The sequence below is a fragment of the Oncorhynchus mykiss genome, chromosome 3, assembly GCF_013265735.2.
Source record: "Oncorhynchus mykiss isolate Arlee chromosome 3, USDA_OmykA_1.1, whole genome shotgun sequence".
NCBI lineage: Eukaryota > Metazoa > Chordata > Actinopteri > Salmoniformes > Salmonidae > Oncorhynchus > Oncorhynchus mykiss.
The window spans coordinates 71,670,602-71,686,257 of NC_048567.1; the positions used below are offsets into that span (position 1 = coordinate 71,670,602).

At 45.6% G+C, this 15,656-nt stretch overlaps 1 protein-coding gene and 1 long non-coding RNA gene across 5 annotated transcripts in view; one reads left to right on the forward strand and one right to left on the reverse strand.

The window, feature by feature from the left end:
- il1rapl1a (interleukin 1 receptor accessory protein-like 1a) overlaps positions 1 to 15,656 on the forward strand; it is a 426,638-nt gene that overhangs the window by 390,553 nt on the left and 20,429 nt on the right. For all 4 annotated transcript variants that reach the window (XM_036975072.1, XM_036975074.1, XM_036975073.1 and 1 more), the window contains exon 7: positions 6,540 to 6,675. In XM_036975072.1, the coding sequence (XP_036830967.1) occupies positions 6,540 to 6,675 (136 nt within the window). The remainder of the gene's footprint in view (positions 1 to 6,539; positions 6,676 to 15,656) is intronic.
- LOC118964323 lies at positions 1,858 to 5,570 on the reverse strand. The gene is made up of 3 exons (XR_005051369.1): positions 5,511 to 5,570; positions 4,007 to 4,176; positions 1,858 to 1,960 (listed from the first exon to the last, which is right to left on the reverse strand). It is a non-coding gene; the product is annotated as an uncharacterized LOC118964323 (long non-coding RNA).

Sequence of the window (15,656 nt, forward strand, 5' to 3'; positions counted from 1 at the left end):
TACACACACACACGCACACAAAAACACACACACAAACATACACTCAAGTATACAGTACACCTTCTCATGCTTCACTTCATACATCACACATTATCCCTCACTGACACACACTAGAGCAGTGGTCTCTAACCTTTTCTAGCATGAGAGCTACTTTTTTTTTAAATTCAGCATGTCCCAGGCTAGTCATTTTTTTCTAGCTTTCAAAAAGGTGCATCCTTCTCTTCTCCTCTCCCCTTCAACTCTTCCCTGGGAGATTTGTGTACAAGAGAAAGTAGTGCACAATGTTATCTGTCAATATATCTGGTAAATGGGGGGCCCTAAAGAATCTGTAATTTTTTATCCAAAATGTCTTATTTTATTCACTATCCAAATTGTAATTGTTCAGAGAGAAACAAGGAAATTGGATGTTCTGAGTCCATGTCAATTCTTAAATCACATCAGATTTTTTTGTGTAATTCCCCTTTAATTGTGCAACTGGCCCTTTAATTGTGGGTCTAGCTAGTATGTAACGTGCTGTCTAATGTGCTGGTCTAGTGATGATTCTGTACTGCTGCTGCTCATTTCATGGCAAAGTTTGCAAATAACAAATAATAGCTACATATGATATATTCATTCATGATATACTTCTTCCAGGTAAGCCTACATTGCAGTTAACATTTCCATTGCAGTAAACAAATCCATTTCCGATAGAACATTGTTCCCCATGTGAAAAGACCAGAATTAAACTGAAAATACAAATATCGAAATTTAAATTACACAATAAAATTCTCACTCTTTCCACTATCTTTCTTACTTTCATCTGTTGAGGACTTATAAGAGTCATGTAGTGGTGTTCTAGCGGCTAACTCTGTGGGAAATACTGAGGGATACTCAGAGAATTTAAAGAAAATAAAGGATTGATCTGAAATCTCTCCTTCATCACATTACGTGACCAGCTACCAGCCTGCGGGGAGGTTGTCAATCATGTAAGATAATAGATTTGCCACACACCAAATCTGTGTAGGTGGGACCGAGAGACTGAAAAATTATTTCTATCTCCAGGCCATCAGAGTGTTAAATAGTCACCAGAAGGATGACATAAAGAGCCGTTGTGTTGAACACTGTGCGATGTTTAACAGTGGGAATCGCAGAATGGTGAACTTACTAAATGACGGAGAGTTTGACTGTGTGAAATTAGGTTGCTTCTTGTGTAAATATTTTCTGTTTGGATTTTAATGATTTGTATGGCCTCTGCCCAGTACCGTGCCCTGAACCTTAGTCATTGTTACTAGCCGACCTCTGCCCAGTACCGTGCCCTGAACCTTAGTCATGGTTACTAGCCGACCTCTGCCCAGTACCGTGCCCTGAACCTTAGTCATTGTTACTAGCCGGCCTCTGCCCAGTACCGTGCCCTGAACCTTAGTCATTGTTACTAGCCGGCCTCTGCCCAGTACCGTGCCCTGGACCTTAGTCATTGTTACTAGCCGGCTACCACCTGGTAGGGATCAGCACGGAATCTTGGGACTGTCCTGGGGTCACTCTTCACATTTCATGAAAAAATTCTATGACAAGAGCTGAAAAATTACAACATGTTCTCCAATGTCATACTAATAATACAATTCCACAAAATACACAACGTGCAGTAGTGAATTGGCCAAAAAATTAAATAACCCCTTATGCAAACAGGTTGTCGCATGGAAGCCTTTAGCCTATAGCATATGAATTATTGACACTGCCAGACTGCACACGAGACCTGAATGCAGTTTAGGGCTCTCATCTAAACTGAAAATTCGATCCCAGTCCGACCCAAGCCCGGTGAGCTGAAGTCCGAGTCCAGGCCTGGTCCGACATCACAGAAATGAAATGAGCCCGAAGAAATGACAGATATCTAGAAAACTTTATTGATTTAAACTGGTGTTGAGAACAACACGACGGAGGCGTGAAGAGACGGCGTGAAGAGACAAGGAAACAGCCGTTGGGCCTAGAGAAAGAGAGAGGAAAACTCAGTTATATATATCCATATATATACTGAACAAAAATATAAACGCAACAGGTAAAGGGTTGGTCCCATGTAAAGGGTTGGTCCAAGAAACTTTCCATACGCACAAAACACTTGTTGTTGTGCACAAATTTGTTTACATCTCTGTTAGTGAGCCTTCCTCTTTTGCCAAGATAATCCACCTGACAGGTGTGGCTTATCAAGAAGCTGATTAAACAGCATGATCATTACACAGGTGCACATTGTATTGGGGACAATAAAAGGCCACTCTAAAATGTGCCGTTTTGTCACAACAGGTAGCGTGCAATTAGCATGATGACTGCTGGAATGTCCAACAGAGCTGCTGCCAGATAGTTTCATGTTAATTTCTCTACCATAAGCCGCCTCCAATGTAATTTCAGAGAATTTGGCAGTATGTCCAACCGGCCTCACAACCGCAGAACACATGTAACCACGCCAGCCCAGGACCTCCACATCCGACACAATTGCATTTTATCAATGGCAATTTGAATGCACAGAGATACCGTGATGATATCCTGAGGCCCATTGTCGTGCCATTCATCCACTGTCATCACCTCAGGTTTCAGCATGATAATGCACGGCCCCATGTCGCAAGGATCTGTACACAATTCCTGGAAGTTGAAAATGTCCCAGTTCTTCCATGGCCTGCATACTCACCAGACATGTCACTCCTTGAGCATGTTTGGGATGCTCTGGATCAACATGTAAGACAGTGTGTTCCAGTTCCACCAATACCCCAACAACATTCCACAATCAGCAGCCCAATCAACTCTAAGTGAAGGAGATGTCACACCAGGCAAGTGGTGGTCACACCAGATACTGTCTGGTTTTCTGATCCATACCCCTACTTTTATTTTTAAGATATCTGTGACCAACAGATACATATTTGTGTTCCCAGTCATGTGAAATCCATAGATTAGGGCCTAATTAATTTATTTCAATTGACTGACTTCCTTATTTGACCTTTATTTAACCAGGCAAGTCAGTTAAGAACAAGTTTGTATTTACAATGACAGCCTACCGGGGAATAGTGGGTTAACTGCCTTGTTCAGGGGCAGAACGACAGATTTTTACCTTGTCAGCTCAGGGATTCAATCCAGCAACCTTTCGGTTACTGGCCCAACGCTCTAACCACTAGGCTACCTACCACCCGAAGTATATGAACTGTAACTCAGTAAAATCTTCAAAGTGTTTGCATGTTGCATTTATATTTTTGTTCTGTCAGTGTAGCAGTATTGCTTCCGTCCCTCTCCTCATCCCTATCTGGGCTTGAACCAGGGACCCTCTGCACACATCGACAACAGCCACCCTCGAAGCATCATTACCCATCGCTCCACAAAAGCCGTGGCCCTTGCAGAGCAAGGGGAACAACTACTTCAAGGTCTCAGAGCAAGTGATGTCACTGATTGAAACGCTATTAGCGCGCACCCCGCTAACTAGCTAGCCATTTCACATCGGTTACATCAGTCACTTGTTATGTCAGTCAATTTAGCAATCTAAAAACAAAATTGCTGACAGGTCAGGTAACATTGTTTTCGATTGTTAAATTAATTTAGTGGCCAACTATCTAAACTTGTTATTATGGTCGAATAACCTGCCAGTGATTTTGTTAGTCAGTCTATCTCAGATATCATATTAAAAACTGCAAACATTTCTCTACACCCTATCGCAAAATGTGTAGAATTGCATTAAATGAGTTATAAAATTACTAAATCTTCTCTCTGTCCCATGGCAAAATGTGTAGAATTGCATTAAATGGAAAACGTAAAACGTAAAAAAAATGTATCTCCACTATCAAGAGGGGGGCAACTAAAATGTTTTCACAATAGGGAGGGGGTAGGGGGTATGGATGTGGGTCCGCAGACCCACGAGCAACTGCGTCCCCTCATGATGAGTCCAACAGACAGCTTTGGGTACATGTACTTTTCCCAAAGTGTTCGTGTGCTGTTTTCTTCTTTTGTGTTATGCAGTGATAAAAGAGAAAGAGCCGAGGAGAGAGAAGCTCACTGTTTCTGGGGACTACTATCAGGCTGCTTCTCTCTGTGTGTCCACCTTACACACACACGTGCATGGAGGTCTGGGTGGGAACCAGGGGGTGTGACGGCTGGATTAGGGAGGACACAACGGGGTGCTGCCGACAATTTCCTGCGATTCCCCCAGAGCTCAGCGGAGACTTCCTACAGGAGCACAGGACGGACGGAGGCATGAAATTACCAGATTGAAACTGATCTCTGGTTTAAAACACCGGCATGGAACACGCACACAGACACAGATCAGTTCCACAACTTCAGCGATGACCTTGACCAACAATGTGTGGGGTTTTGAAGGTGATGAAGTTTGCGTATGGCCCTGTTAGCATTCTCTGGTGTTAGTCTCTGGACATTGCCACTGCCATCAGATAATGCAGTAGAATGGCCATGCTGCTGTAACCATAGACAACAGTATTAGTAATAGTAGCAGGGTTCTATATTTATGTTTTAACATTCTAGAAGGCTTCCTGCCAGTGTTCTAAATGCTGCTGTGTGTTTGTATAGGTACAGTGTGTGCTGTGTTCCCAGTGTCCTCTACTCAGAACAAATACCATCCACTGAATGGCTGTTGAACTTTGGAAATGTCAGACACTGCTCCTCACAGGAAAGGCTAGCATTTCATTGTTGTGGGCCCAAACCTTACACTTTAAACTGCTTTTTCTAGGCAGGACCCAAAAGGAATGAATGTGTATGAAGTTACTGTGGGCGGTATGTTATGAACACTATACTAAGAGCAACACCACGCACAGGACCCACTGTGCAAAGCAACAAGGCCTCACTAGAGTCAAAGAAAACAGTCAACACACAAAAGCAGAATTAGCATTGCTTCCAAGTCCCCAGTAACACCTATAACCTTTTTATAATACTGCATTAGTCTCTCTCTCTCTCCCCTCTTCTCTACTCCTCTCTCTTTACCTTTCTTTTTCTCTCTCTCTACCTGCCCCTCCCTTCACCCTTCCATCTCAATCCCTCTTCTCTCACCCCCCCTCTCTCTTAATATCTCTCTCTCACCAAACACACAGCAGTTTGCCCCGAGCCAGGCACAACAGTTTATCTCCAGAGACACTGTGATGAGCTGCTCCCATACATACAGTACATGTGTTGTTTACATGGAGGCATGTGGTTTCTCAGTCAGTAGCCTAACCCTCTGCTACTGAGAGAGAGAGAGAGAGAGAGAGAGAGAGAGAGAGAGAGAGAGAGAGAGAGAGAGAGAGCTCCATGCATTGAATTAAAAAAAGCTTCTCTGAGCTCTCAGCCCTGCAGTATGAATGAAGTATGCACTGTGCAGTGTGTAGTCAGTGGTGCACACATGATAGGTATGGGGTTTCTCCTGCTGTTTTCTACTATTTAGGAAGCAGTTGTTCATTTGGAATTTCTCTGTGTCTGCAGTATATACAGACATTCTACAACAGGGGAATTCAACACTTACCCTGCTGGAGCCTGCTGGTTTTCTGTTCTACCTGATAATTAATTGCACCCACCTGGTGTCCCAGGTCTAAACAAGTCCCTGGTTAGGTCCCATGTGGCTCAGTTGGTAGAGCATGATGCTTGCAACACCAGGGTTGTGGGTTGATTCCCACGGGGGACCAGTACGAAGACGTATTCATCCACTACTGTAAGTCACTCTGGAGAAGTGTCTGCTTAATGACAAAAATGTAAAATGATTAGAGTGGAAAGATGAAAAAACACAGTGGAACTGGCTTCGAGGTCCAGAGATGAGTTTGAGGGTTCTACAGCATCACAGACAATGGTGACTGTTTCATTGTTTGGAGACAATGATATCATTTGTTTGTGGAATGTTTGTTTTTCTGTTTGAAGTGTGGTTTCTCCTTGTTGTCTGGAGCAGTAAGCACATCGGATGAGAATATGTTCAAACACACAGGACCTGAACTAGAACCAACAATAGAAGAATAGTGAACTGAGGTTTTCTATCTCATGTGCTGTTTACAGAAATAACAGTTATGTCAAACCACATACCCACACTCTCCGTTCTCCCCACCCAGATGGTGGAGTTGAACGTTTGGAAGCTCTTCAGTGCCCCCTTGTGTTGTGTAGGACTGGTATTTATTTGACCACCATTGTGTCTCCTATTCATGTAAAGATTTACAATACAGAGACATGATGAAGTACATGCTTAAGATTTCATCAGAATGTGATCTCTTTGTTCCGACGTGCCAAGGGGGACTGTACCAGTATGACAGTGACTTAGTGAGTGTTTGTTCGGTGACTTTGTACCATTTGTACACAGTGAAACGTCTAGGTAAGGTCATGGGTGTCTAGGTTTAGCTGTTACATACCTATATAGCCATAAATAAGACTTGAAGTGTGGATGTCTTCATCCCATTCACAATACGACCCCAAGGCAACCGAAGGTGCCGGTTAGCTCTCTCTACTGCTAACTAGTGTAGAAAACTATTCCAGATCTCCTATTTCTCTACGTACAGCAGACTACTAATGTCTGTGTTGAGGGATTGAGAAGAATAAAAGTGTGCTATTTCCTGTCTCCACAGGAAGTGCCCTGAACCTGACGTGTAGAGCATTCTTCGGCTACAGCGGGTCAGCGGTCAGTCCTCTCGTCTATTGGATGAAGGGAGAGAAGTTCATCGAGGACCTGGATGAGGAGAGAGTCGAAGAGAGCGAAATCAAGTGAGACACATGGTGGTTTTACTCCTCTCACTTCTAATGTAGTAACCATATGACCTAATATGTGATCATAGTCACTCTGATACGATTAGGATGAATACATTGTAACTATGGAATTGTGGTCGATATTAAATATGAATCCTGTAGACAATACTATTTATACTAACACAGTACACAGTTCAACTGGACTGATTTATAGATACATCACACAGCAACACACAACTACATCACCAGACTCCACTGGATACTGTAGTAGACCATACTATGATGTAATACTTAAGCACAAAGCCTTAGATGAGCTATTCAGTGGCGTGACCAGGGGGTGGCCCACGGCACCCCTGAAATCTTATTGGCCACCCAAGTGGCCCCCCTTGGGATTCTGAGATCTGATAGGTCGTCTCTGAATATATTGATATTTTTTACCAAGACACGCCGACAGCAAGACTTATCACTCATTGGAGACATGTAATATAATTTTCCGCCAGACAGCATCTCAGCATGGGCTACAGGTGCGAAGACAGAGGGGCGCTGTTTGCTTCGCTCTGATGCTTTCTCTGATGAATTTAAGGGATATCGTGAAACACGGATAAACATGAATGAGAAATAATTGTACACGTTTGTTTCTTTTTTTAGTGTGGCACTTTTGTCTTCCCTTGGTATCCATGAATAGACCCTGCTGTGTACACGTTATGGTGTTTGTAATAGATGTCCCTTTCCATTCGAATGGCGGGTGCACAGTCCACTGTTTGCATGCTGGATTTATTTTGGAGTAGACGAACGTGTAGGTAACATACTTAACCTACTTTCTGAAGTGATTTGTTTGACAATCAGAAGAAAACATCATGACTGGTTGTGTTCATGACACATTAAAAGGTCATACATTTGTACAGTTAAATTCCAGGTCTTTACTATATAGAAGGTCACGGTATGATTCACACTTTGGATGGAACTTTAACTGAATTTACTGCTGTACACTAATACCCTTATATCAAATCCTAACCTTGAATGCAAACACTGTAGACTTTTAGAATGATTTCTGATGTATTTGAGTAGGGAAATGTACCAAACCTCAGCTGAAGCATTTCATGTGTTGAGCCATCATAATTATAAAGAAAAAATCCACCTTGCATTGATTACATTTCAAAATGTTATGCTCCCCCTAAACAATCTCTGGACACGACACTGGAGCTATTCTCTGAACACGACACTGGAGCTATTCTCTAAACTGTCTCTGAACACGACACTGGAGCTACTCTCTGAACACGACACTGGAGCTATTCTCTAAACTGTCTCTGAACACGACACTGGAGCTACTCTCTGAACACGACACTGGAGCTATTCTCTAAACTGTCTCTGAACACGTCACTGGAGCTACTCTCTGAACACGACACTGGAGCAATTCTCTAAACTGTCTCTGAACACGACACTGGAGCTATTCTCTAAACTGTCTCTGAACACGACACTGGAGCTATTCTCTAAACTGTCTCTGAACACGACACTGGAGCTACTCTCTGAACACGACACTGGAGCTATTCTCTAAACTGTCTCTGAACACGACACTGGAGCTACTCTCTGAACACGACACTGGAGCTATTCTCTAAACTGTCTCTGAACACGACACTGGAGCTACTCTCTGAACACGACACTGGAGCTATTCTCTAAACTGTCTCTGAACACGACACTGGAGCTACTCTCTGAACACGACACTGGAGCTATTCTCTAAACTGTCTCTGAACACGACACTGGAGCTACTCTCTTAACACGACACTGGAGCTATTCTCTAAACTGTCTCTGAACACGACACTGGAGCTATTCTCTAAACTCTCTGAACACGACACTGGAGCTATTCTCTAAACTGTCTCTGAACACGACACTGGAGCTATTCTCTAAACTGTCTCTGAACACGACACTGGAGCTATTCTCTAAACTGTCTCTGAACACGACACTGGAGCTACTCTCTGAACACGACACTGGAGCTATTCTCTAAACTGTCTCTGAACACGACACTGGAGCTATTCTCTAAACTGTCTCTGAACACGACACTGGAGCTATTCTCTAAACTGTCTCTGAACACGACACTGGAGCTACTCTCTGAACACGACACTGGAGCTATTCTCTAAACTGTCTCTGAACACAACACTGGAGCTATTCTCTAAACTGTCTCTGAACACGTCACTGGAGCTATTCTCTAAACTCTCTGAACACGACACTGGAGCTACTCTCTGAACACGACACTGGAGCAATTCTCTAAACTGTCTCTGAACACGTCACTGGAGCTATTCTCTAAACTCTCTGAACACGTCACGGGAGCTACTCTCTGAACACGACACTGGAGCTATTCTCTAAACTGTCTCTGAACACGACACTGGAGCTACTCTCTGAACACGACACTGGAGCTATTCTCTAAACTCTCTGAACACGACACTGGAGCTACTCTCTGAACACGACACTGGAGCTATTCTCTAAACTGTCTCTGAACACGACACTGGAGCTATTCTCTAAACTCTCTGAACACGTCACGGGAGCTACTCTCTGAACACGACACTGGAGCTATTCTCTAAACTGTCTCTGAACACGACACTGGAGCTACTCTCTGAACACGACACTGGAGCTATTCTCTAAACTGTCTCTGAACACGACACTGGAGCTATTCTCTAAACTGTCTCTGAACACGACACTGGAGCTATTCTCTAAACTGTCTCTGAACACAACACTGGAGCTATTCTCTAAACTGTCTCTGAACACGACACTGGAGCTATTCTCTAAACTGTCTCTGAACACGACACTGGAGCTATTCTCCAGGAAGGCAGGAATGCAGACAGGCAGGTATGCAGACAGGCATGTAAACCCAGTCTGTTCTGTTGCTCCTACTATTACTATCACACCTCTTTAGCACACCAGTCTATCTGGTGTCTGTATGTATGTAACATAGACAATAACCCACGGACCACAATACAAAACAGGCTACCTAAATATGGTTCCCAATCAGAGACAACGACAAACACCTGCCACTGATTGAGAACCATATCAGGCCAAAACATATAGAAACAGACTAACTAGACATGCAACATAGAATGCCCACTCATATCACACCCTGACCAAACAAATCATAGAAACAAACAACGCAAATAATGGTCAGAGTGTGACACTACCACCACTACCCTCTACCTCACTACCCACTACCCCACTACTGTCACTACCCTCTTCGTCACTACCGTCACTACCCTCTTCCTCACTACCCTCTCCCTCACTACCACCATTACCCTCTACCTCATTAGCCAGTACCTCACTACTGTCACTACCCTCTCCCTCACCACCGTCACTACCCTCTCCCTCAATACACTTTCCCTCACTACCACCATTACCCTCTACCTCATTAGCCAGTACCTCACTACTGTCACTACCCTCTCCCTCACCACCGTCACTACCCTCTCCCTCACTACCCTCTCCCTCACTACCGTCACTACCCTCTCCCTCACTACCGACACTACCCTCTCCCTCACTACCGTCACTACCCTCTCCATCACTACCGACACTACCCTCTACCGCACTACCGTCACTACCCTCTACCGCACTACCGTCACTACCCTCTACCTCACTACCGTCACTACCCTCTCCCTCACTACCGTCACTACCCTCTCCCTCACTACCGTCACTACCCTCTCCCTCACTACCGTCACTACCCTCTACCTCACTACCGTCACTACCCTCTTCCTCACTACCCTCTCCTTCATTTTCGTCACTACCCTCTACCTCACTACCGTCACTACCCTCTCCCTCACTACCGTCACTACCCTCTACCTCACTACCGACACTACCCTCTTCCTCACTACCCTCTCCCTCACTATCGTCACCTCCCTCTACCTCACTACCGTCTCTACCCTCTTCGTCACTACCCTCTACCTCACTACCTTCACTACCCTCTACCTCACTACCGACACTACCCTCTTCCTCACTACCCTCTCCCTCACTATCGTCACCTCCCTCTACCTCACTACCGTCACTACCCTCTTCCTCACTACCCTCTCCTTCATTTTCGTCACTACCCTCTACCTCACTACCGTCACTACCCTCTCCCTCACTACCGTCACTACCCTCTACCTCACTACCGACACTACCCTCTTCCTCACTACCCTCTCCCTCACTATCGTCACCTCCCTCTACCTCACTACCGTCACTACCCTCTTCGTCACTACCCTTTCCCTCACTACCATCATTACCCTCTACCTCATTACCCACTACCTCACTACTGTCACTACCCTCTCCCTCACTACCGTCACTACCCTCTCCCTCACTACCCTCTCCCTCACTACCGTCACTACCCTCTCCCTCACTACCGACACTACCCTCTCCCTCACTACCGTCACTACCCTCTACCGCACTACCGTCACTACCCTCTACCGCACTACCGTCACTACCCTCTCCCTCACTACCGTCACTACCCTCTACTTCACTACCATCACTATCCATTCCCTCACTATCGTCACTACCCTCTACCTCCCTACCGACACTACCCTCTCCCTCAATACCCTTTCCCTCACTACCACCATTACCCTCTACCTCATTAGCCACTACCTCACTACTGTCACTACCCTCTCCCTCACTACCGTCACTAGCCTCTCCCTCACTACCCTCTCCCTCACTACCGTCACTACCCTCTCCCTCACTACCGACACTACCCTCCCCCTCACTACCGTCACTACCCTCTCCCTCACTACCGTCACTACCCTCTACCTCACTACCCTCACTACCCTCTACCTCACTACCCTCACTACCCTCATCCTCACTATCGTCACTACCCTCTAACTCACTACCCTCTCCCTCACTATCGTCACTACCCTCAACCTCACTACCGTCACTAACCTCTACCTCACTACCCTCTCCCTCACTATTGTTACCTACCCTCTACCTCACTATTGACACTACCCTCTGCCTCACTACCCTCTCCTTCATTTTCGTCACTACCCTATACCTCACTACCCTCTCCCTCACTATCATCACTACCCTCTACCTCACTACCGTCACTACCCTCTCCCTCACTACCGTCACTACCCTCTACCTCACTACCGTCACTACCCTCTACCTCACTACCGTCACTACCCTCTCCCTCACTACCCTCTACCTCACTACCGACACTACCCTCTTCCTCACTACCCTCTCCCTCACTATCGTCACCTCCCTCTACCTCACTACCGTCACTACCCTCTTCGTCACTACCCTTTCCCTCACTACCACCATTACCCTCTACCTCATTACCCACTACCTCACTACTGTCACTACCCTCTCCCTCACTACCGTCACTAGCCTCTCCCTCACTACCCTCTCCCTCACTACCGTCACTACCCTCTCCATCACTACCGACACTACCCTCTCCCTCACTACCCTCTCGTTCACTACCGTCACTACCCTCTCCATCATTACCGACACTACCCTCTCCCTCACTACCTCACTAACCTCTCCCTCACTACCGTCACTACCCTCTACCTCACTACCGTCACTACCCTCTACCGCACTACCCTCTCGTTCACTACCGTCACTACCCTCTCCCTCACTACCCTCTCGTTCACTACCGTCACTACCCTCTCCATCATTACCGACACTACCCTCTCCCTCACTACCTCACTAACCTCTCCCTCACTACCGTCACTACCCTCTACCTCACTACCGTCACTACCCTCTACCGCACTACCGTCACTACCCTCTACCTCACTACCGTCACTACCCTCTCCCTCACTACCGTCACTACCCTCTACTTCACTACCATCACTATCCATTCCCTCACTATCGTCACTACCCTCTACCTCCCTTCCGGCACTACCCTCTCCCTCAATACCCTTTCCCTCACTACCACCATTACCCTCTACCTCATTAGCCACTACCTCACTACTGTCACTACCCTCTCCCTCACTACCGTCACTAGCCTCTCCCTCACTACCCTCTCCCTCACTACCGTCACTACCCTCTCCCTCACTACCGATACTACCCTCTCCCTCACTACCGTCACTACCCTCTCCCTCACTACCGTCACTACCCTCTACCTCACTACCGTCACTACCCTCTTCCTCACTACCCTCATCCTCACTATCGGCACTACCCTCAACCTCACTACCGTCACTAACCTCTACCTCACTACCCTCTCCCTCACTATTGTTACCTACCCTCTACCTCACTATTGAGACTACCCTCTGCCTCACTACCCTCTCCTTCATTTTCGTCACTACCCTATACCTCACTACCCTCTCCCTCACTACCGTCACTACCCTCTACCTCACTACCGTCACTACCCTCTCCCTCATTACCCTCTACCTCACTACCGACACTACCCTCTTCCTCACTACCCTCTCCCTCACTATCGTCACCTCCCTCTACCTCACTACCGTCACTACCCTCTTCGTCACTACCCTCTTCCTCACTATCGTCACTACCCTCTTCCTCACTACCTTCTACCTCACTATCGTCACTACCCTCTAACTCACTACCTTCACTACCCTTTACCTCACTACCGTCACTACCCTCTCCCTCACCACCGTCACTACCCTCTCCCTCACTATCGTCACTACCCTCTACCTCACTACCGACACTACCCTCTACCTCACTACCCTCTCCCTCACTTTCGTCACTACCCTCTACCTCACTATCGTCACTACCCTCTCCCTCACAATCATCACTACCCTCTACCTCACTACCCTCTCCCTCACTATCGTCACTACCCTCTCCCTCACTATCGTCACTACCCTCTACCTCCCTACCGACACTACCCTCTCCCTCAATACCCTTTCCCTCACTACCACCATTACCCTCTACCTCATTATTCACTACCTCACTACTGTCACTACCCTCTCCCTCACTACCGTCACTAGTCTCTCCCTCACTACCCTCTCCCTCACTACCGTTACTACCCTCTCCCTCACTACCGACACTACCCTCTCCCTCACTACCGTCACTACCCTCTACCTCACTACCCTCTCCCTCACTATTGTTACCTACCCTTTTACCTCACTATTGACACTACCCTCTGCCTCACTACCCTCTCCTTCACTTTCGTCACTACCCTATACCTCACTACCCTCTCCCTCACTATCATCACTACTCCTACCTCACTGAACGTAGAGGAATGCAGATGGACTAGTGGAGGGAGGGCTTGTGTTTTGGTTTTGTGGGTAGAATCAGGTACAGAGCTCAGTTTTAAGGTTAGCAATCTTCCTCTCCCTCTTTCTCCCCCCTTTCTTTCTCTGTCCGTCTCTCTCTCTAGGATTCTCTCTCTCCTCAACTGAAGGGCTATATCTCTTTAATAATGCAGCCAGATATTTCATTCTGTGGATCAATAATGTATTTGATCAAGTATTCTTTATTGTCCATGCAGCCTTTACTCCAGGCCTGCTCTGATCCTCTCACAGCCCAGACTTTACTCCCCTGATCACTCCACACACCCTTAATGGGATGGACACACTCATTACTATCAAACAGAAAGGGAGTAGCCAAGGGAGGGGTAGGACGAGAGGGGGGATGAGAAGATGTACACAAAGTAGAAGATGGAGAGGTTTGAAGGGGTTAGGATTTGGGGAAAAATTAAACAAGAGAGCAGGATGGAGAGAGAGAGAGAGAGAGAGAGAGAGACATATTTCCCTCAAATTACACAGACCCACAAAGAATTTGAAAACAAATCCAATTTTGATAAACTCCCATATCTATTTGGTGAAATACCACATTGTGCCATCACAGAGCAGCAAGATGTGTGACCTGTTTCCACAAGAAAAGGGCAACCACAAGAACAAACACCATTGTAAATACAAACAATATTTATGTTTATATTTATTTTCCCTTTCATACTTTAACTATTTGCACATCATTACAACACTGTATATAGACATAATAACATTTTACATAACATTCTTTATTCTTTATTCTTTTGAAACTTTTGTAATGTTTACTGTTCATTTTTTATTCTTTATTTAACTTTTGATTATTATCTATTTCACTTGCTTTGGCAATGTAAACAAACATTTCCCATGCCAATAAAGCCCTTAAAAGAGAGAGAGAAAGAGAGAGAGAGAGAGAGAGAGAGAGAGAGACTTCCCAAATGGTTAGCAACTTGTAAACATTACCAAATAAATGTACAATTATAACATGTAATTATGTTTCAGCCATGCAACCCAAGTATCTTCCATTCCACTGCTACAGGGATGTGGATCTGTTACCAAGGTTTTGCCTCCCACCCACACTCTCCATTACTAATGCATCAGCAACCTCAGCCCATAGAACCCAGGGAACCCACCAGGGTTATATTTAAACAACCCAACCTATTGATTCTGACTAGTTACATTTCTATTAAAACGCAGGTCCATAAATTCTCATTTGCATCGCAGATGGCAACAGGGCTATTGTTGTTTTCATAGCATGCATGGTTGGGCATTATGCACGGGGGCTGTGTGTGTGAGTGTGTATGTGTGAGATTAAAAAATTTGCCAAACCAATCTGCCTCAGAATTATCGATGGGGTATTGAGCTCGTTTACTTCTGTTCATACCGGGTTCTCAGGTGGGCTTTGGATTAAATAAAGGTAATGAATACATTTTTAGTTGATCAGTTAAATGAGCAGAATCCGTATTCACTGGCTTTACTAATGAGGAAGTGAGGAGCTGTTGAAAGAATAGTGCATTTTGTTCAGGAGATTTTACTCCAGCTAGCCTGAACCAGATCTGTTTGTGCTGTCTTGGCAGCTCCTGTGATCATTGTCACACACAAGACAGAGAGTCTAGACTAGAACCCCAACAGAGTCGTAATTAAAATCTCTTGTTGATGTTTGGCTCATCCAGGGTTTAAGATACAATCAGCCACAGCAAGTCCAGTCCCATTAGATCCCCATCTAACTTCCATTCACATTCCCTTGGCCTGTTTGGTCTGGGTAGAAGTTGCCCATTGAGCACAGATCTAGGATCAGCTTACCCTCTCCAGATGCCTTTTTATTATCTCCCTCTCCCTATC